The 23,270-nt window shown below is 38.9% G+C and overlaps 1 protein-coding gene across 5 annotated transcripts in view; it reads left to right on the plus strand.

Annotated features, from left to right (window-relative positions):
* ptprfa (protein tyrosine phosphatase receptor type Fa) overlaps nt 1–23,270 on the plus strand; it is a 147,238-nt gene that overhangs the window by 17,193 nt on the left and 106,775 nt on the right. For all 5 annotated transcript variants that reach the window (XM_028443395.1, XM_028443399.1, XM_028443396.1 and 2 more), the window contains exons 2-5: nt 12,364–12,503; nt 14,964–15,109; nt 18,761–18,902; nt 22,288–22,473. In XM_028443395.1, coding sequence (XP_028299196.1) covers nt 12,428–12,503; nt 14,964–15,109; nt 18,761–18,902; nt 22,288–22,473 — 550 coding nt within the window. In that variant the 5' untranslated portion in view covers nt 12,364–12,427. The remainder of the gene's footprint in view (nt 1–12,363; nt 12,504–14,963; nt 15,110–18,760; nt 18,903–22,287; nt 22,474–23,270) is intronic.

The raw sequence follows: 23,270 nt of genomic DNA on the forward strand, positions 1-23,270 counted from the left end.
GGGTGGGACGAGGGCGGGCCGTCCTCCACCATGTGGGGAGGAGTTAGTCAGTACCCCGTCTATAGACACGCCCACTCATGAATATGCGTAAGTAGACCACAAATCAGCCTGTTTGTGTAGAGTTGCTCAGAAAGTGACTTTTCAGTGGTGAAAACTCTGGAAAACTGGCGAGTTTGGGGAAATAAAGCTCAAATACTATGTTTTTGGGGTTCTTAGAACAAATAGAGATGGGTGAAAAATAGCATGATATGGGACCTTTCAAGCTGCTTTGATTGTGCACAGCAAAATGTCTGGTTTGTTGTGGGATTTATGCTACTCAGTGAGTCTTTTTTTTTTTTTTACTGAATAAGCTTTTGTATTTTATCAAATTGAATAAGCTGAACAAGCTAATATTTTAGTTATTTTTATATATATATTTATTTTATTTGTAATATGATTATTGTTGGATTTGGTGATTTAATATAAATAAAGATTATAGTGATACATTTGTTTGGTTACTTTAATGAATGGATACAGACACATATACCTTGTTTAAATGTATGAAATAGCCACAAAGTGGGGAAAATAAAAAAAGAATGCATAAAAAATGATCAAATTGTAGCACCCTGAATCTAAATCGAATAGTGAGGTCCCTTAAGTTAAGCTGCTATAAACTCAGTTTTAAAAGAATCCAACATTTTATTTTTGAAATAGCGACAGCGAGAGGCGCTTTGTGCATTTTTGGACGGTAAAGACCTATGTTTTCACCAGCGGAGACTTGTTGTTGTTGTTGTAGCCATAGCAGCATCTCTGCTGTGTAATTGGTTAAAACAAATCAAGGTGGACAGGTGCTTTGCCCAATCAGCTTCAAGCGTTCTGTTCATGTCCCTCCCTGGCTCTGAAAGGATTTGCCAGACACAGACCCAGATTGCCGTGGGGAACTCGAATTAGAGGGAGGGCTACACATCAATCAAGCTCTTACCAGGTTAGCCGATCACAACAACTGCATAAAATGTAAAATATCGGCCGATCCGATATAGCCGATAAGATCGGTGTAAAGCCTAATGACAATAACCTGTTCTATTCTGTTTTATTCCAATTAAACAGTAGACAGTGACCATTATCCTGTCCAAGCCAGTCATTACAAACGCCATGAAAGAGGAAGGCAGTACTAGCATCAGATAATGCTTTGAGATGCTCGGACTGGGATAGGATCAGAGCATATTATGAAACATTTACAGACTTGATGAACACAGAGCAAAGCATAGAGGAGTGTTTAAACCAAATTACTGATATCATCATCATCAACGACAGAAATTAAAAGTATCCCAAAAATGACAAAAGGAATGAGAAGTCCAACCAAGGAATGAAGGAATGGAAAGGAGCGTTCAGAGATCTCAAAAATAACATGTCACAGGATAATCTAGTGCATTCCAAAAAGAGAAAAGCAATAGCACACAGGGCCATAAAATGCACTAAAAAAGGAGTAGATGTTTATGGTATGTTTACAGTGGTGAGGGAGAAAGGTTAGTAGTGTCAGATAGAGAAAAAGCAGACGTGATCTATCAAAAACATCATGGAGGAAAATTGTTAGAATCCAACTGCTCAGGATAAAAGAGCTTCAAACACGTTCCTTTAGGGTGTTTTTCTGTTTCACCTGCGTGTTAAGGACGAGACCAACAGCTGTTCACATCAGATTAAAGCAAAATACGCTTTGATCTTAACAGATGCTAGTATTTGATTGATTATTAGTTTTATTGCTGGACTGAAAGGTTGGTTGGCATTAACTACGTTATCCAGAGGTGTGGGTTGGAGTCATAAATTTGATGACTTTAGACTCGACTCGACAAAATCACGAAGGACTTGCAACTCGACTTAGACTTGAAAACAAATGACTCGTGACTGAACTCAGACTTGAGCTTAATTGACTCGGGAAGACTTGACTTCCTACCCTTCCATGACAATTCCATGATTTTATAAAATACAGATATTATTAATGATAATGAGCAACAAGTCTGCTCAAATCCCTGTGAGATTGCACTCTGCCATCTGAAGGCAAACTGCACTTTGATTGACAGGTTCACCTTTAAACAAAGTGGCAGCCAATCAGGGAGCAGCTGAAACATCAAGCTGGACTGAAACATGCACATCAGCAGAGAAAATTATTCCAAGAGTGATATCCTTTGGTTTTAAAGATTATATCGTGATTATTAATTGATTTGGAAAAATGAAACTACATGCCTCATACTTCCCAGTGTGATTATTGTTTGTTTGGTTCACTGTGGACATTTTAAAACCTAAAAAGATGCTGGATTGATTTGTTTATTAAAGCATTATGTCAGATTATATCAGTTATTTTTAGACAAACATGTTCTTTGTTCAAGTAATTCATTGTTTGTATCAGTTGAATAAACTTGGTACGTGGTACATTATTGGCTCATGACTTGTTAAGACTCTGAAATTAAAGTTGAGGACTTTTGACTTGACTCAATTAAGACTTTCATGACCTTGACTTGGGACTTAAGTAACGTGACTCGAGACTTACTTGAGAAGCACTGACTTGTTCCCACCTCTGACAGTAACCACATCTGTAAGAAACCCAAATTATATATTGCGGGCATACACATTTTCCTGCATTTGGCCCTCTAAACATCAAGTTTGGCCACCTCTGCATTAGAATGTAAATGAGGGAAGAAGTCAACCAAATCATTGACTAACCCGAATTCTGCACCTGTGACAGAGTGGCTGTAAAGGCCGGAGTGAACATACAGCCGTCCTTTGCTTCTAGACAGTAACTGTAACTTGTCCCAGCTCAAAGATGTGGCTGAAATATGGGATAGAGCAGGGGTCAGCAACCTGTGGCTCCAGAGACAACTGGAGCTTTTTTGCTCCTCCCCTGTTGGTCAGTGACCAATCACTTTGTCCTTTTGGCCATGAAGTACATGATCAGACTCATTTGTTCACACCCATCATAAATAATGCACATTAACTGCAAAAACTCAGCCCTGTCAATGTCAATATATATAGTGCATATAAAATGGGTCAGCTGCATCTTTGAAGAAGTTCTTATTTAGGAATGCTTTAATGGGATCTTCCACTACCTTATTAGTAGATCTATGCCAAACAAACATTATTTTGCACCATATTGGTTTTATTAACTTTTTAAAATGGGACTACTTTACCGTTTTCAAATCTGTGCGCCGCCATGTTGAAATGACGTCATTGATGATGTTAATCGCCTCTTCAGTCCATTGAGTTCTATAGGAGTGAAGGCTTTCAGGATCATTTAGCTGCATTTTCAGTCAAAATGGCAACTTGTGCTAGAGCAGCAGTATAAGTGATGATGTCATGCCAAGAGCTCAGAGCAGCAGTATAAGTGATGATGTCATGCCAAGAGCTCAGAGCAGCAGTATAAGTGATGATGTCATGCCAAGAGCTCAGAGCAGCAGTCGATCCTGGTTACCTGTATTTACATGCAACCAGAGCTCTTCTTCTCTTCTTCATGCCGTCTACGAAACAGGAGAGTTGGAACTGTCGCCCCCTGGGTCACAGTTTTTTTTGGCTCACGGATTTTGTTTATCAAATTTTGGTAAACAAAAGTGGTTTACCGTTTACATCGACTTTTTTTTTTACTTTTACAGATTTTTAGAGCAACCCAGAGCAGCACAAGTTGTCATTTTGACTAAAAAAGCTGCTAAATGATCCTGAATGCTTCACCTCCTGTAGAACTCAATGGACTGAAAGCAGCAATTTAAGTCATCAATGACGTAATTTCAACATGGCGGCGCACAGAGTAAAGTAGTTCCAGTTTTAAAAGTTAATAAAACAAATATTGTATAAAATAATGCGTTTCGTTAGGTATAGATCTTCTAATAGGGACGTTTCAACAGTTTTAGGCCACATTTGTAAAAACAGTGGAGGATCTCTTTAAGTCTTCTAGAATTACAAGGGGGATGGAAAAGCATAAAGGATTATCTCCAAAGGGCAGTGAGATAACACGAGTTGGGTCACAGGAGATCTTTGGACAGATGGTCCAGAGACTGACCCCTGAGGGCCACCGTATGTCATCTTACTGTTGTTGAGCATGTCTGACCAATGATGACAGTAAATGGCTGACATTATGATGGGAGAAAAAAAAAAGTGCTGAGCAAGGGCTGAGATGTTTAAAGTGATCAAAGACAACTGAAAATAGGGTTCTCACAAACAAGTGATGGTTTTGTACGACAAGCCTGAGCCTGGGTCAAATTGTAACAATCTATTTTTAAATGGCAGTCGTCCAATTTTCAATTTCAGTATTTCCTCAATGCTGTTTCAGAGTTAACATATATTCATTTAGTTTTCGTTTCATGGTCTTTGAAATTTGACATGTCCATTTGTTGCACTTACTGTAGATACTTGGCCTCCTGTTTTATTGGAAAAGTACCATGGAAATGTGCAGTGATAAGGTCCTAAAACATATGACATGAACATATTTTCATTTGGTTTTCACGAAATCCCGCGCAGGCTTATGATTACGTAGTAGGGCTGAGTTCAATTACATTTTTTTGTTTTACCGTAATTACTGTTTCAATTACCCTTGTTCAAAACAATTAATTACGATTACAGGGACCAGCATTTTTTCCAATTACAACTAAATTACAATTGTTTTTTATTCTAAGAACGACAATTACGTTCTCAATTACTAAAGTTCAATTACAATTACTCAGTCTGAAATAAACAACCTTCTGTTAGCATCTCTAAAGATAACAGGTCCTAAATCAGCTGTAAAATATACTAATTTCTTTCTTATCTATCTTATCTATACCCCTCAATTTGAATTTTTTTAAATGGTAAAATGTGGGAAAACTTGATTATAAACATATTTCAATAATTTTCAAATACATATGTAGAACTGTAACATGGTTCCCCAGTTTTGCGTTAAATTATAATTGACAATTTTAAAAGAATTTTCATGGCAGTTACAAATACAAAGTCAATTATCTAAACTCAATTACAATTGAATTATTATTATGACAGCAAAATATTTTAACAATTACAATTGTCAATTATAATTGCGTAATTAATTATCAATTACGCGATTACAATTATAATTGACCCCAACCCTGTTATGTAGCATGAGAATTAGGAGATTGTAAGTGAAATTATGACATATTATTTTGCTAGACATTGTCACCTGTTGTCCGGGCAACGTATGAACAGGGTTGAGAGAAGAGCAGGCATCAGTGTTTATGATGTGCATTTGGCCCAGATGCTTTTCTGAGCTCATTTAAACATTTACATTGAAATAAAACAGAGCAAATCTCAGAATATGAATGTGCGATGTCAGTTTAATTCTGCCTCTCTATGGAAAAAAAAAGTAACTTGTTGATGAGAAGAAGACGTTATTTTCTCTTGAATGAATTTAGCCAAAGATGTTAGTGCATGTGTCTTTAAAAAGCATCTCAACATGACGTGTTTTATTATTCAGCGAGGAGATAAAACAGATGTGGTGATGAAACGTAACAAAAGAAGGCTTAAATAAAGTGGACATAGTAAGAAATAACATTACATTTGCATTGTTTATTATTTCTGTAAGCCGACCTAGGCAGCATAGCGGTGTAGTGGTTGTCAGGTGTCTTGTTTAACACGTTGAATGAGACCTTTATTTATGTTTGGAGGTCATTGTGTTATTTTCAGGGATTCACTTTGTTGTTTTTTTACAGTCCAAAGGCAAAATGCTAGGATTTTTTTTTAATGTCATTCTGATTTTAACTTGCTTTTAAAAACGTGTTTAATTGCAAAATAAAATCTGACGTTTGACTGATCCTTGTATATTCAGCTCTGACGAGAAGTGTTTTTCTGTCTGGCTGTTACGCTCTGTTCTTCTGAGCCTCTGGGTCTGACCTCACTGTCCTCAGGTGACATCATACATGTGACTTTACGCAACACTGTTTCTGGGCTGCACGATGCAGCCGTGATAGATGTGGATTGTTCATCCTGAAAAGCTTTTCAGAATAAATGTAGTTGCATCCTGTGCACGCATTGGATAAAATTCTCATCTTTTGAAGGACTGATATGAAATGATAAATGATGACTTGTCTGAGGTGTTTTTTATTTAGTGAGGATGCAGGAGGCATCCTCTCTATTGTTATCTGTTTTTTCTTCCGTCTGCGTTAACTTCTCCTACACCGTTTTAATGGTTTTGACAATTAAGGTCATTTATTTTATTTTAGTTGGTTTACAAACCCGTTGACATTGATTTTGTCAAAATTGAAACAAAAATAAAACGACTTTTAATATCTTTTTTTAATTGCGCCTTTTTTTCTGTTCTAAAACATAAAACTGTTTTACCTGTTAAAAGATAGTGTGATATTAATTTTCAACATATTTAATGTTTTCCACATAATATAAAACAAAATTCTAGGACATGAGTGTTACGAGTGTTGATTTTCCAAAAGCAGAAGTAGAGTTGTCTCCTTTTCCAATCTGTAGCGCGTGTTCAAGCCGGCTGTGTAGAGGTTGGGGAAAATGGCGGAGTATTTTCCATAAGTGCATTTTAACAGATGTGATCTAGTTCTTTTGGAAAGCGAGGAAAAATATATCATAATTTTGACCACATCTGTGTCACCATCTGGAAATTAGGATATGATAACTTGCGATTCTTTGACACCGATCCACGTGGTCGCTGGGTTTGGGTGTAAATATGTTTTAGTTAAGATTGTCGATACCAGAGGCAGACCTGATGAGAAGAAGACAAGTGGCGCAAGTGCCTTCGACATATTAATGACGTCACAACGATCATATTCTCGTCTTCCTCAGAAAGGTACATTTTTATAATTTTTCAAATAAAATTGATTAATTTGTCTGAAATAACACTGATATTTATTGATTTATTAATGAATAAATATTGCCTTATATTTATAGGCTGAATGCTTTTAATGTTTTAAATTATGATATTTTGAATTTATTAATTGAATTTAATGTATTAAACTAGTTTATTTTATGTTATTTATAAAATAACACTTTTAGTTTTTCCAACTAATATGTGTTGCCTTCAGATAGCTTGGGCATTTCCCAAATCTCAATTTAAGTTTTTTATTCAACTTTGTGAAGCTTAGATCTAAGGGTGTGCGATCTGACGATATTCGATTAAGGATTACAACATGACGACGATCTCCTAAATCACAGAGATCGTAGAACTGTCTGTAGTTCACATTTTAACCCTTGCGGTGCCGTGTCTGCGTCATATGTCTGTGGTCCATACACAGGATATCCAATGGTTTTTTTTTTCTTCTGCCAAATCACAGCATTTGCTAGTCAGCATGACAGCATTACCGACATTACTGATTATTAAGCGCTTAAACAGAGCAGAACTACGCTCCGCTCCCCCCCCCCCCCCCCCCCCCCCCCCCCCCCCGTGCACGGACACACAGAGTTAGCTGTGCTGCTTCCTCCGTGCTCACGGCTGTCTGTCAGAGGATCAGTGCAGATGTCTGTCTGTCCTGTTAAACTTTGTCAGTTCTGAGTGTTGAAGCACTGAAATATATGTTTGAGAAAACACTGCATGTGTTTCTCTTCTCTAACTAACGCTCTGTCACTGCGCTGTAGCAGAGATCTGCTGTAGCTGTAGCTAACAGGGCTGTTTCCACATTCTTAAAGAGACAGTGTCCTGAATGTGATTTACTTAAAAAACGACTTTCAGCAACTCAAAGCTGCCCTGAAAAAAGCGACACTACATCATTTAATCACATTTCGGTCTTAATGAAGGAAAAAGTCAAAAGTGATGCAAAATCTTGTTATTGTGCTGCTAGTCATTAATAAAAGGGTCTTTGTGGCATTTTTCTCCACTGACTTTGACCAATTTTTATTTTTCTTGTAAAGCTTTTGAAAAAATAAATAAATAAATAAATAAAATTTATATCACCTATTACCATTTTGAGGAAAAATATAGATATATGAATATTGATCCATATCACCCAGGCCTAATATAACCAAAGCAGTAATGATTAATCTTGTAAAGGATATAGTAAGTAGGCGATTTGGTTTGTTTTGTTGGTAAATAATTTTAAAATAGTCTAAATGATTTGAATGAAAAAAATCGTGATCGTGATTTCACAAAGAAAAAATCTTGATATGACATTTTTCCCATATCACCCACCCTACTTAGGTCTAGATCTGTATATAATGTTTGAGAAGAATTCAAGCTAAAATGTTCCAAATTACAGATTCTCATCAGAAATCTCAGTGTAAATCTCGATCTGTTAATGTACCATCTTGGTCAGCCATATCTGTATCTTTGTTTATCCATCTCATCCTCTGTTGGACATCTTGCATCGCTTTTCATATCATGTAGATGTGCCATTTGGGAGTTTTCAATTTTTTCTGTTTCCATGGCAACAATTTAGACTTTGTCTTTTTGAAGTTTAGGGATTGTTTCCTGTACAATGGTGTCATATTAGTATTGTTTAGCAATTTTCAGAATTTGGGGAAGGGATGGGATTTTCATCTCAAAATTTTGTAAACCAACTCAAATAAAATAAATGGCCTAAGCTATCAAAAAATTCAGAATGTTCCTGAGATGAATACTATTACTTCTGTAATTTGTAACTTTTAAACTTCTTGACATATAACAGTTTTTGTTTCCCATTCATTTCTATTGAAATTTCACTTTTCAAGCCCTTCATCCTCAGCCATTCTTCAGCTGATTTTGACTATTCAACCTTTAACATGTTCAGCTACCTTCATCCCATTTCAGTGCTTTTCCAACTTTTTCAACCGATTTCAACTTTTTTCAACCTTTTCGACCCATTTCAACTTTTTCAACCCATTTCAACCTTATTGCTAATGTTAAACTTTTTCTAAGTTATTGCCATTGATAGACAAATGCTAATGCTATGTTATTGCTAATGCTAGGCCAGGGCTGCCAAGTATCAGAAAATTACAAGAGTGAGACTTTAGTGACATGATGAGTTCCGGCAAAAAAAAAAAGTGTTCTTTTTTAACATGGCTTTGGCCTGTTTTAACGTTGATTTCTACCTTAAGACTGATGTCCTCACCTCCATGCCAGCGGCTCTCCCTGCACTGTGGCCTCCATAGTTTTAATCAACCAGAAATTAGAAATGAAAAATAACAAGAATTTTGACAAAACACATTTATTTGTCAATATTTAATTTCAACCAACTCTCCATCATTTAGCTGGGGATATTTCTAGTGTTGTAGGTGTTTGTCACAGATGTTGATGCCTTGATGACAGAGGCAGGGGGCTCCCACTTAAAACACTGTGGCCCAAGGCAGTGCTACCTTTACCTCAGCTCTCCTTGTCTGCAACAGAAAGGAAGTCATTAAAAAGCACATCATGTAAAAAACATCAAGTGATTTTTGATTGAATGAATGTTTTAGCAGCAGATTCAATGTCCATGGAAATACACTATTACATACAAAAATAATCACAAGAACAGTTCAAATGAACATTACATTAGACAAGGCATCTGTTTCATTTTACTATGTATTTATGCTGATTAACCTACAAGTGCAATTCAGCTACGAGCAGTGTTCATAACACAGTTTAGACAATCATATCCTTTACAAGATAAAACGTTACTGCTGTGGTTACATTAGGCCTGGGTGATATGGACCAATATTCATATCTCTATATTTTTCCTCAAAATGGCAATAGGTGATACAAACCATTTATTTTTTTATCAATAGTTTTACAAGAAAAACAATAATGGGTCAAAGTCAGTGGAGCCACAAAGACCCTTTTATTAATCACTAGCAACACAATAACAACATTTTGTTTCACTTTTGACTTTTTCCTTCATTAAGGCTGAAATGTGATTAAATTATGTAGTGTTGCTTTTTTCAGGGCAGCTCTGAGTTGCAGAAAGTAGTTTTTAAAGTAAATCACATTCAGGACACTGTCTCTTTAAGAATGTGGAAACAGCCCCGTTAGCTACAGCAGCAGACATCTGCTGAGGAGCAACAGAGTTAGTTAGAGAAGAAGGGGGTTGGTTTTTTAGACAGTAAACACGCACGCACGCACACAGCAATATAAACAGTGAACATAATTGGGTATGTACGTACATACCATCTCAGTGTCTGTTCTCTAGAAACACTTTTTTTGAAAGCATGTCGACGACTCGTGTGTGTTGTGTGAGGTGTGATGGCAGGTCAAGACCCATCTTATGTTGCTTCTGATTGGTTTATTATTGTGTGATGCCTGCCTTGGTTGGTTAGATTTAGGCACAAGGAGACATGGATTGGCTATCTCGGTCAGTCAATCAGAATTACTCGAGCTACGGCAAGTCGCGAGGATCAAAGTTCATTATCATGAAAAAAATACAGTATTGAATGGGGAAATATAAGCGTGAGAAATGTCGTGTGGTTTGAGAATGCGTGACTGTCACACTCAAAACATGAGGCTTGTCAGCTCTGGCTAGGCCAATGCTAATGTTACGTTTGGGTTAATGCTATTGTTAGGCTAATGCTAGGTTAGTGTTAATGCGAGGCTAATGCTATTGCTAGGTTATTGCTATTGCTAGGCTAATGCAAATACTAGGTTAATTCTAAGTCATTGCTGTTGTTAGGCTAATGCTATCTGATGATAATGCTAGGTTATTGCTAGGTTATTGCTAATGCCATGCTAAGGTAATGCAGTGCAACGCGGGGCAGCAGCTACATCCTCACTTACAATACTTTGTGAGTAATAATAAATATTTGTATGATTTGTTTTATAAAATAAGATAGTACCAAGATGTAAATAATTTTCACTTTAATTACTGGTCTCATGACCAGGTGAGGGTTCACCATAAGACTTACAGACTGGTTTCAGTTTTGCTGCAGGAGTGAGTGTCCACAGACTGCTGGTAGCTCTCCCAGTCCACCCACTCCTAGAACATATAAAACAGGTGTGATTTTTCACAGGCACTACACCTGTGATTAATCACTCACAGAATCCCTCCCTGAAACACCTCCCCCCAATCCTCTTGGCCTGCTAACACATGCACACATCACACACACACTACTCTCATTATTCCTGCTCCCAGCGTGGCTAATCCAGGCACAAAAACTCATCATCTCCACACATCATCAGGCGAGTGATTCCCACTGATGAGCACATTTGGATTCCTGAGTGTTTGCCATGTGGGTCGTTACAAGCTGATTGTGAGCATTAGTGGTAAAGCACATCGCGGCTTCTCGCTGCTCGCCCACGCTTCCATCACACAATAATAGAGACTATGTTGTTCATATTGTTTACCAAACAAACACAGGTACACCTCCTTATTTTTCAGTTTGATTGTTTTTTTAATGTTGACGTGTGCTCTAAACTATACTCATTCTGAAGTCTATTAGATTTTCTGGAGTCCAAGCTACATTTGGAGAGTTTTTAAAATTCCTAAAACAGGCTGTTTTTTGGGCCTTCATGCATGTGCATGACTGGGCACAAACACACTCTACTTCAGCACAGCACAGTATGTTTATCACAGCAGTAGCAGTAAATCATTAACAATCTTCCTTCTCCTTAATTACCTCTTTTAACCACAGAAATAGTCCATTTAAGATGATAGTCCACTGTTTTGTTCGACCGCTGCGTTGCATTGGGTCACAAATACGTCAGATCATCCCATAAAAGTGATACAAGGTCTTATAATGGCTTATAAAAGTGGAACTGATTGTGACCGCTCACGCTGTCCCACAGGGAAGTAAACTCTCCACTATCAGCTGAGACAGCTGTTTCAAACACTCACATGAACTGCTACATTGCTTTCTTGTCATCATTACCTCTTATGACCACAGACAGTCCATTTAAGATGATAGTCCATTATTTTGTTCAACCGCGGAGTCGCATTGGGTCACAAACACGTCAGATCATCCCATAAAAGCGATACAAGGTGGTATAACGGCTACTAAAAGTGAAACTCATCAGTTTATTTATATACTGGATTATCTATATACTGAACGTAAAGATATTAACTGTGATATCAACCTGCCTTCACTATGTTTGTTTTACCTGTGAGGTAGTTTGAGAGGGAGAGCTCACATTTTTATAGGGTAGAAGGAGCCAGGATTGTCAGGAGGAGGAGTTTCCGTGTTGTGACGTGACAACAATAACAAAGGGAGCGAGGAAACATAACTTTTTCAGCTTTGTCCCTCTGAATGAGGCTAAAGGAATGTATATCACTGTAGCAAAACCATTATAAAGTGAATTTTTCATAATACTGCCCCTTTGAAAATTATACCACTAAGACCTTATTTGGTGATATAAGTATTTTAACCTTGACTAGATGACCTTAGCAGTGTTTCTAATCGTTGATTAGAGGTTTAAAGTCTTCAGATGACGACCTCTGAATCTGATCCAAATGTTCCCTTGCTCTCTATCTTCTTCTTTTCTTGGGTCTGTGATAGCTGTCTCTCTCTGAGAGTGTGAGGTCGTAGCCAAAGCAGAGGAAGACGGCCAACAAGTCACAGCATGGACCTGAGAACCAGCAGAGCAGCTCTTCATCTCCTACTGCTGGCTACACTGGTGCTACCTTCTTACACTGACAGTGAGTAGTGCAATGAGAAAAGTTGACAATACATAATGACTGGTCTCAAAGAAATTAGAATATGTAAAGATGAAAAAAAAAACATTTTCTCATCTTCCACTGCTTATTATCTCTAATTATTGCATAATATGTAATTAGGCAAATAAGCTGGAGTGTGAGATCCCCTAGAGACTACCAGCTCAAGATGTAATGAGTTTATATTCACACAATGTAGAATAGATGCTTTAGTATCTATTCTCACACTATGTTTTCTGAAATTGAAAAGCTCACAACCCCCCCAGATCAGATAGCCCCTGAAATACTTTCAACAGGAAAATGCAATGAATTTGTTGTATATTTCAATGAAGAAAATACAATCAATAAGGTCAAACGTCAGAACAAATTGGCAAAATAACAAAAAGCTTGAACAGCTTCAACCACTGAGGGATGAGTCAACTACAATGTTAGAGTTTATTACAGTGAACCCAAAAACAATAGAAGAAACTGTTCAGCAGCTGAATCTATCAACGTGTTGCCTTGACACAATACCCTCAAACTTCTTTAAAACTGTTGTTAAGTCAATTGTTGTCACTGATTTGTGTCAGATAATTAACTGCTCATTCCAATCAGGCACCGTACCAAAATCCCTGAAAGTAGCTGCTGTGAAACCTGTTAAATAAGAGAACACTGGATGTCTCTATACTGGCTAACTATAGACCAATCAGCAATCTGCTACTACTCTCTTTCTGGCCGCCTTCTACTCTTAAACATATTCATAAATGATTCCTTACCCCATTAGCACCAAAAGAATATCTGTAATATTACGTGAATATCTGTAAAAGTCACGCTTTTCTTTTAGCTCTTTTTCACTGCTAGAATTTCTGCATGCCAACCGACCACTGGGTTACCAGCGCCCTCTGCTGGTCCAAACAAATATCTGACCTAAATACAGTGCCTCGGTTGCACTTTTAAAAACAAAAAGAACTATTATGCAGTTTTGCATTGTTTACTATAGAACCAGAATTTAAATTAATAGGCTTCTTCTTCATTTGTATTATTCCTTTATTTATTTCATTCAAAATTTATTTTTAGTTAAATTGCATTGTTTTGAATAGTTTATCAAGGGATTATTTTGACAATGAAAAATAAAAGGAAAACAGTACAGTTTTTTATAGTTTTGAACCCCCAAAAAAATTAGGAATAATTTTCAGTCATATGTCTACAGTCCCATTTTGTAAAATAAATCGTGAGAGAATCGTATCGTGAATTGAATCGTATCGGGAGTTGAGTAAATCGTTACATCCCTAGCGTACACTGCAGTGGGGCCGGAGCGACCAGCAACACCGAAATCCAATGATTTGAATTTTGTGCTTCGGTTTTATCGTGGTCTAAGCGATTCTATTGGTCGTCTTGTTTTCGGGGGCCAATTAGATTGTTTGGGTGGTTGAGTTGTGGGTGTTGACTTTGTGTTTGAATGACAAGCGTCTTTGGGAAAAGAAATCTGGTATAAATTAACAGTGTAGAAAAATACATTTCAAATTTTTATCAGAAATTTGTGTCCGCTTTTAGAATGTTTCGTTGTTAGTTCTTGGAGAAAAGCAGAACACAAAGGGAAAAGATTCTGCCGTGTGTTTCAAGAAGCAGTGGGGGAAGAACAAACAGTTGTAAATTCCTGTTCTCAGCTTCTTTGTCTCTGTTTGAAAGGAAGAGGGAGGAAACTGTTCCTCACCAAAAGTGGTCAAAAAGTGTGCCTTGGTATCTGTCATAGATATGGCCTCCTACAAAAGGAATGGGGAGCAAACTAGTAAACTAGATCTCTCAATACGTTTTATGATTGGAATCATCACTAAATGATAATATTTGAAATGATTTATTGTCTGTAAGGATCGAAGATTAATGTTGAAAAGCAAGGCTATAATTTTCTAATGTTGAAACCATGAAATCTCAATCAAAATGCAGCAGTGAGAGTTCAAAAGCAGAAGTGTTTTGTTTAAAAAGGATCTGTTCATGTTTATAGGTCTAACAAGAGCAGTTGCTGAACATAAAAACAGTTGTAAAGAGAGAGAAGAGAAGAAATGACTCAACAGAATGTTTCAGGCAGTTTCTATCATCAGAAGTTTTCTATAGTAGAGAGAGACTAGTCAAAGTTTTTAATCAGTGTAGTTCTTATGGAGTAATCAATCAATCATCAAGATATTGACTGATTCTGTTTAATGATTATGTATTTGTACTTGCAATAACTGGATAAAAAAGAAAGATCTTGTGGACTGATGACCGCATTGCATTGGGTTCTTGATCCAGATGGTCTACGATGTCCTCCCTAGCTCTTCTAACCTCCAAACCATTATTAATATTATGATTATTAATAATAATAAATAAGTTAAAGGAATTCAAGACTTAATATCAGGTAGAAGTAAAACTGCAGGCGTTCATTTGCCTGGAACACTTGCTGATCCTCTTCTTTTCTCCTCCCTGGTGCAGGCATGCCCAGCTTAATCAAGGCCCCTGATGCTCAGACAGGGATTTCTGGAGGCGTGGCATCATTTGTCTGCCAGGCAGTGGGTGAGCCCAGACCTCGCATCACCTGGATGAAGAAAGGGAAAAAAGTCAGCTCTCAGCGTTTTGAGGTAAAGAGTGGTGAGCAAGCACAAAGTCGTGTGTGTGTGTGTGTGTGTGTGTGTGTGTGTGTGTGTGTGTGTGTGTGTGTGTGTGTGTGTGTGTGTGTGTGTGTGTGTGTGTGTGTGTGTGTGTGTGTGTGTGTGTGTGTGTGTGTGTGTGTGTGTGTGTTGAATACTCACAACCCCAGCCTTCTGTCTTGCATGTACCGTATGTGCATGCAGCAGCAGAATAGGTGAGCCGTGGGCTGTTGGTGTTTTCTTTAATTACTACCATGAGAAAACTTGCTTATTCACTATTTCATGTTATGTGATCACCTGCAACATTCTAATGTGAGCACTTAAAGCTGCAGTTTGTACTTTTGTTGTTGTTGTTGTTGGTTTATTTGGTCTAAAATCCATTTGATCATATTGTAATTCAAAGAGTTCTGAGAGGACGCTGGACCTCTGCGCCTCCTCATGGTTTTGTGTGTGTTTGAGCCAATCAGAGCCCACAGATTAGATTAGTCTATGAGCTGTTTTGGGGTGTTTCTAATGGCTGCTGTGAGGACCGTAACTAAAGAGTGATACGTACATTCATGTCAACCTTGGGGTCGTGACCCCATGTGGGGTCGCCTGAAAAGGATTGGGGTTAGCGGTTAGCACATCTGCCTCACAGCAAGAAGGTCCTGGGTTCAAGCCCTGGGGTCTACACTTTGGTCCATTCTTTGTGGGTTTCCTCTAGGTACTCCGGCTTCCTCCCACAATCCAAAAACATGACTGTTGATTGGAGTCTCTAAATTGCCTGTAGGAGTGAATGTGAGTGGTTGTTTGTGTGTCTGTGTGTTGCCCTGCGATGGACTGGCGCCCTGTCCAGGATGTACCCCGCCTAATGTCCAGTGTGACCTAGGGCTGCTCGATTCTTTGTCAACAAAGAGTTATTTATTTTTTTGTACAAAAAAACATAAAATATATTCTTTTAACATAATTAAATCCTTCAAACACTAAAATCAAGTAAATTCACTTTTGAACTAAACAAAACACTTCTCACACGTGATGTGTCTTTGCTCTAGATCTTCATCACCAAACCCAAAGTGTTCCTGGAGAACAGAATTTGACTTGCTACTTGTTTACCAAGTGTTTTTGCTGCGTTTCTCCTGCCATGTTTCAAGACCACTAGCAACAACTTTCCTCGCGTTAGCCTGCAGACGAGGTTTGGCTTTGAGAGGGGAGGAGCTTGCATGTGGGTGGATATGTAAAGCGCTTTGAGACCGCTTCAGTGTGGTGATAAAGCGCTCTATAAATCAAGTCCATTTACCATTAAACAACTCAAAGTTAGTATTAATAACATGTGGGCCAAGCTTTATTATTTGTAGATGTCCGAAATAGTGGGTTTGTTTTATTTAGCGAATAAAACATATGCAAATAATTGTTTTTACTCGATTTTGTTATTTTTTTAATTGTTGGGTGCAATAATCAAAATTGTAATCGAATTTCGATTAATTGAGCAGCCCTAGTCTGACCCGGAGATGGGCACCGGCAGACCCCACGCAACCCTGAAATAGGACAAAATGGGTCTGAAAATGGATGGATGGATTCATGGATTTTTATTTGTCATTATGTGCATGAACACATACATAATGAAATAACATTAAGCCCTTAAATAATACATAGAGTAAAAGTAATAATAGTATAAAAGAGTAAAAATAGAAAAACACCAGTGACATAAATAGAATATATACAAAATAATACAATGATATACAAGACAGTAGTGACAATAATATTACAGAAATAGATATAGAGTGCAGGAAGGGACAGGAAGTTCAAAGAGCTTAAAAAATAATCACATACGTTATCTTCCAACTGTATTCTATACTTTCACTTTATCTAGTTCAAATAAAGAGCACTATGAAAATATCCAAGCTGGTGCATATTGTCACTCTGTATTTGTAACTCTGTATAACAAATGTGACAAAAAACTAATTTTGGAAAAATAAAGTCTCTGGGGGTCACCAAAATTTGTGATATAAAATTGGGCCACAGCAAGAAAAAGGACGGGAACCGCTGCTTTAAAACATAAAAAAAAACTCTCCAATAAAACAAGATAAAGTCCCTACATTTGTCACTAGTCTCTATTGAGTCGCTAAGAGCAGAGTTGTGTATGTTCACAAGATTGCCATGGAATTCGAAACAGGGAGGGGGGGGTGTGGTTGATTCCATACAAGTTTCACGATTTTATATACTGCAGCTTTATGAGTCGGCTGTCGATGTTCAGGGTGTGTAACTGGAGTACTAACAGGTCAAAGAGCAGAATAATAACAATCCATTTAGCATGCAGGTAATTTCAGAGCATATTTTACTTTGAAAATATTAATATCTATTCATGTATATATCAAGTTTTTGTAAGAATATGAAATATTGATATTTATCTCCAGAATTGATTTCTTTGATCCTGTCTGCTACTGTGTTCATAGGTTAACTCTATATGTAGTGTCGTGCACGTGCACATGTACAGTGTAAATAAATGTCAGAGCGATTACTGACTGTGGTGTACATTGATTTCTGAATTTTCTCGTATATGGAAAAAAGGAAATAAAAATCACCATAATTGTTATTGTTCAATCACAAATGCTTGCAATAGATTAGAATTACAATTCATAACAAACGGGCAACAGAATATCTTGATAAAATGGAATCAGCCCTCGTAAATAGTAGTTAAACCAATGCCTCAATACTTTGAAAGGAAAGTTAGAACTTCACTAAAGAAGGTTTTCAGTTCTGACTTTATAATCCAATGCTAATGATTAAATGTCCTCTTTTCCTGTGATGTTTTTTTGTACTTGTGTTCATCTATTTTATTTATATATTTAATGAAGGGCTTTATGGGGACTCAAGTATGGGTCATTCCATGTCCATGTCTCCAAAAATTCAAATTTTTTTTACCAAATGTTCTGTTTAATAGGCACTCTGTAATTTGATAACTGTGTCCTTATTTTTCTTCCATTTTCAGCTTCCAATATCTCAGGAACTACGTCATATAGGAAACTGAAATGTGGTATCGTAATACAGCTCCACCTCCTCTCTCAAAATAAATAAAAATATCTGCTATACATCCTATCTGGTGGACATGCCAGCTCCTCAAAATTTCAGCTCCCTTTAGTTTGATCATCTCTGAGCTATGAACATAGACTGTTCACATCACTAATGATTAATCACATATATACATTGGTTCTTGGGTGACAGTCTCTTGAAATCTGAGAAAATATATATATTTTTTTTTACTATTTTCATTGGATCCATAACTGCATGTGGGAATGTAAGAAAAAATCTGTTCTCTGCCTTAATTTATAGTATAAACATTGCTCTTTGTTGGGATATAAAGTTTTTTTTTGTGCGACTTGTTCATTTTTTTTTGGACCCCAACTTTGTGTTATTTCATCACTCGCTGATATTGAAAATCCTTTACATGAGGTCATTGTAGCTTGCCTTTGTGTCTTATCATTTGTTGTTTATTCATTTTTGAAACGTATATAATTTCATCCTGTACGTGTTCACATAAGCACGAATGAATATTGAAAACCTTAATGTAGGCTGTAGCTCAGTTCTCTGTAATAACAGACAGTATTTGTACTGTATTTTAAAGCCTGAATAGGTCCATCTCTATGTGCATTGCTCTGTGTCCAGGTGATCGAGTTTGATGGTGGTTCAGGCTCAGTGCTCCGTATCCAGCCTCTGAGGATGTATCGGGATGAAGCCATCTATGAATGCACAGCCGCCAACACTGTGGGAGAGATCAACGCCAGTGCCAAACTCACTGTCCTAGAAGGTGAGTGTCTCTGTAACTAATTCCCATGTGAGCATGGAACTAGATTTCATAGGGGCAGATTCCCCAATATCTGAAATAAAGGGTGGGCAACCAGTTGCTTCCCTAAATCCTTTGGTGATGAAGTTTCCTCACCTGCTGTGAGGAGTTTATTAAGATTGCAGCAATGATTAGTGCACGTGCAGAAGTGGTGAAGACCAAATAATAAAGTGCAGGTCTACAACGTTCTTCCTATGTGGAACCATCTTTAACAAGCGTGAGGTGTACGGGAGTGATCCCCGGAGGAGAAGCAGCCTCCGGCCATGGAGGGTGCAGATTTCCACTGTGTCCCACCAGCCACGGTGGGGAGACAAAACAGGAAAGGTTTTAACACATTCCTAAAATTGTGAATTCATTCATCCCTCAGCCATCTTTCCTCTCCCCTGCCCCGTCTCCTCACAAATATCACTGCTGTCATCACTGCGCAAAAAGTTTTGACAGTTTCCACCTGGTTGTGGGCCGTACTAAATTTATATGGAAAAACAGAGGCAGCAATGAAGTCCAGCTTTGATCAATTGCATTGCTTCCGCTGCATTCATTTATTTGCATTTTTCCCTCCCATTTTTTTGCTCCCCTTGTGAGCTCCGCCTACTCCACGGCCTGGTAGCATGGTTCTCATTGTTAACCTCAGCTTTCCTTTGAGAAGAACAGTTGTTTCATTTATTCATGCACTGTAGATGATGATTGAGCACGTTATGTTTCTTGGATTGTAGCGATGCTCCCATCTACTCCTGAGTGCAGTCACTGAGATGCCCCAGTCTTGCCTGTGTGCAGGGTATCCGCTTTGTAACCCATAATTACCATTCGATACAAACACTGTGCTTCATAATCTGAAAGAAAACAATCAACTAAATAAAACATAACATGTCCATAACAGTCCCAATATTACTGCGGGTCCCACTAAAAAACCCTAACATTTGGGGGGAAAAAAACATATTCTTTGCTCTTCGAAAGGAACACCTCAGAGATTATCGAGCAATGTAATAAACACCCGTTTGTGCGTCTCTGTTTAAAGCAACTAGTATAGTGCCCGTCGGAAGTATGTATTCATGTAGTGGGAGGAGCTTAAGTAGAGTTGTCAATTATGGCCAAATGAGTATGTGTTTGAAAGTTAGATGTACAAAGAGCTGTACATACTCTGTACGCTGTAGTGTTATAAAAGGGTTTATTTGCAGGTAGAAAGTAGAATAGCGTGTGTAATTTGTTGTTTTTTTTACTCATTTTTATATTTTTGTCATTTGTTGTATTTTTATATAATGTATGTTTTTTGGAGTAATTATATGTGTTTTTGTATCTTTCTGTTGTCCTTTTGTGCATTTTTTGTATAATTATTGTTTTTTGTTATTCTGGAGTCATTTTTGTATAAATATTTTATTTAGTTTTTCACTCATTTTCATATTTTTTGTTGCCGTTTGGTGTATTTTTCTGAAATGTATGTTTTTTGGAGTCATTTTGTGTATATTAACAGTTACTTTGTTGGTTTTTGTTGCCATTTTGTGTGTTTCTGAAGTCATTTCATATATTTTTGTGCATTTCTGTCTCGTTTTGTGTACTTTTTGTATAAATATTGTTTAGGTTTTTGTTTCATTTTACTCATTTAGTATATCTTTATTAATAATACCTTGAGAGATTGGCTCTATGCGCGCACGTGACTGTAATGGCTCTGGCGGACGATGGTTTTCATGAAATTATTTGCTAATGGTACAATTGCAGTCCAAACAAATCCGATTTTGCACACCTTTGAACCAAGCTGCAGCTATGTTGCAAGTATTATCTGTCTGTCCCTGAAAAACAGAGATATTTGAGACACAGACACACACACGTGTCTGTAGATAGATAAATGTGTCAAGAGGATGTAATCGACACTCGTGTACGTGACTCGCATGACACTCGTTTGCTGACAAATAGGACGGTCAAGCGCGGGAGTTTTAAAACCGAAGCGCGTCTTTTAATCATTCTTTTGAATAAAATGTTATTTATTATCTATCCAGTGTCGTATTAGTGGAGGACCTATGTCATGCATGAGTAACTATCTCACTACATTCCTCATGACCTTTCAACAGTTAAACAAATAACTTTGGACTTTAATGTAAGATTAAAAAAACTTTAGCTTTACTTCCCAAAATTTGGTCCTTAAAATGCAGGAAATATTGTTTTAGAGGGTTATAAGTTTAAAAATGTTCCAGGAGGGTATGACCCCGTACAACACTTGCACTCACAACGCTTGCTCACACACCACATGAGCCCCCTACGCTGTGAAAAAACTCTCACTGGATCGGTTCGCAGCCGAATGTGAAGCGGCCGGAATGAGAATCAGCACCTCCAAATCCGAGTCCATGGTTCTCGACCGGAAAAAGGTGGAGTGCCTTCTCCGGGTTGGAGATGAGGTTCTTCCCCAGGTGGAGGAGTTCAAGTACCTCGGGGTCTTGTTCACGAGTGAGGGAAGGATGGAGCGAGAGATCGACAGGCGGATTGGTGCGGCGTCTGCAGTGATGCGGAGTCTGCACCGGTCCGTCATTGTAAAAAGGGAGCTGAGCCAAAAAGCGAAGCTCTCGATTTACAGGTTGGTCTACGTTCCAACCCTCACCTATGGTCATGAACTTTGGGTCATGACCGAAAGAACAAGATCACGGGTACAAGCGGCCGAAATGAGTTTCCTCCGTAGGGTGGCTGGGCTCTCCCTTAGAGATAGGGTGAGAAGATCAGTCATTCGGCGAGGGGTTCAAAGTAGAGTCGCTGCTCCTCCGCATCAAGAAGAGCCAGATAAGGTGGCTCGGGCACCTAATTAGGATGCCCCCTGAACGCCTCCCTAGTGAGGCGTTCAGGGCACGTCCCTCCGGAAGGAGGCCCCGGGGAAGACCCAGGACACGCTGGAGAGACTATGTCTCTCGGCTGGCCTGGGAACGTCTCGGGGTCCCCCCCGGAAGAGCTGGAGGAAGTGGCCGGGGAGAGGGAAGTCTGGGCCTCCCTACTAAGGATGCTGCCCCCGCGACCTGGAAACGGCTAAGCGGGAGAAGATGGATGGATAGATGGCATCTCTAGTCTGCGCAGGTTGTTTTTGGAGCTTGTGTGATATGAAATGTTTAGATGTCAGGTCACCTGAACTCTGTCTGGACGGGGTTGGTTTTTGTCTTCATGTTTGTCAGTCAGTTTGTTTTGTCGTTTTTGTGTTAATCTTTGTTTAACACTTTTTTTTTTAGTTCTACCTCACTCACATCTCAACCTGACAGATTATATTTTTTGACTGTTCAGCCTCACAGACACATTTGCACCTTTTTTCCCCCTTGTTTCTTGTACCTAACCTGAGCATCAAGGATTCAACATTTGTCTGTTTGTGTGTGTGACACAGAGGACCAGATACCCCACGGTTTCCCCACCATAGACATGGGCCCCCAGTTAAAGGTGGTGGAGAGAACACGTACAGCCACAATGTTGTGTGCAGCCAGTGGAAGCCCCGACCCAGAGATCCACTGGTTCAAAGATTTCCTGCCTGTGGATGTCAGCAGCAACGGACGAATCAAACAGCTGCGCTCAGGTACACATGCACATGTCTCAGGTACACATGCACAAGTCTCAGATGCAGACGCCCACATCTCAGGTGCAGACATACTTGTCTCAGGTGCAGACGCCCACATCTCAGGTGCAGACCCGCACGTCTCAGGTACAGACACGCACGTCTCAGGTGCAGACGCACACATCTCAGGTGCAGACATACTTGTCTCAGGTGCAGACACACACATCTCAGGTGCAGAGATACATGTCTCAGGTGCAGAAGTGCACGTCTCAGGTGCAGAAGTGCACGTCTCAGGTGCAGACATGCTTGTCTCAGGTGCAGACACACTTGTCTCAGGTGCAGAAGCGCACGTCTCAGGTGCAGACATACTTGTCTCAGGTGCAGACGCCCACATCTCAGGTGCAGAGATACTTGTCTCAGGTGCAGAAGTGCGCGTCTCAGGTGCAGACATACTTGTCTCAGGTGCAGAAGCACATGTCTCAGGTGCAGACACACTTGTCTCAGGTGCAGAAGCGCACGTCTCAGGTGCAGAAGCATACGTCTCAGGTGCAGACACACTTGTCTCAGGTGCAGAAGCGCACGTCTCAGGTGCAGAAGCACACGTCTCAGGTGCAGAAGCATACGTCTCAGGTGCAGAAGCACACATCTCAGGTGCAGAAGCACACGTCTCAGGTGCAGACACACTTGTCTCAGGTGCAGAAGCGCACGTCTCAGGTGCAGAAGCACACGTCTCAGGTGCAGACATACTTGTCTCAGGTGCAGACATACTTGTCTCAGGTGCAGAGATACTTGTCTCAGGTGCAGAAGCACACGTCTCA

Source organism: Gouania willdenowi, chromosome 4 (assembly GCF_900634775.1).
Source record: "Gouania willdenowi chromosome 4, fGouWil2.1, whole genome shotgun sequence".
Classification (NCBI taxonomy): domain Eukaryota; kingdom Metazoa; phylum Chordata; class Actinopteri; order Blenniiformes; family Gobiesocidae; genus Gouania; species Gouania willdenowi.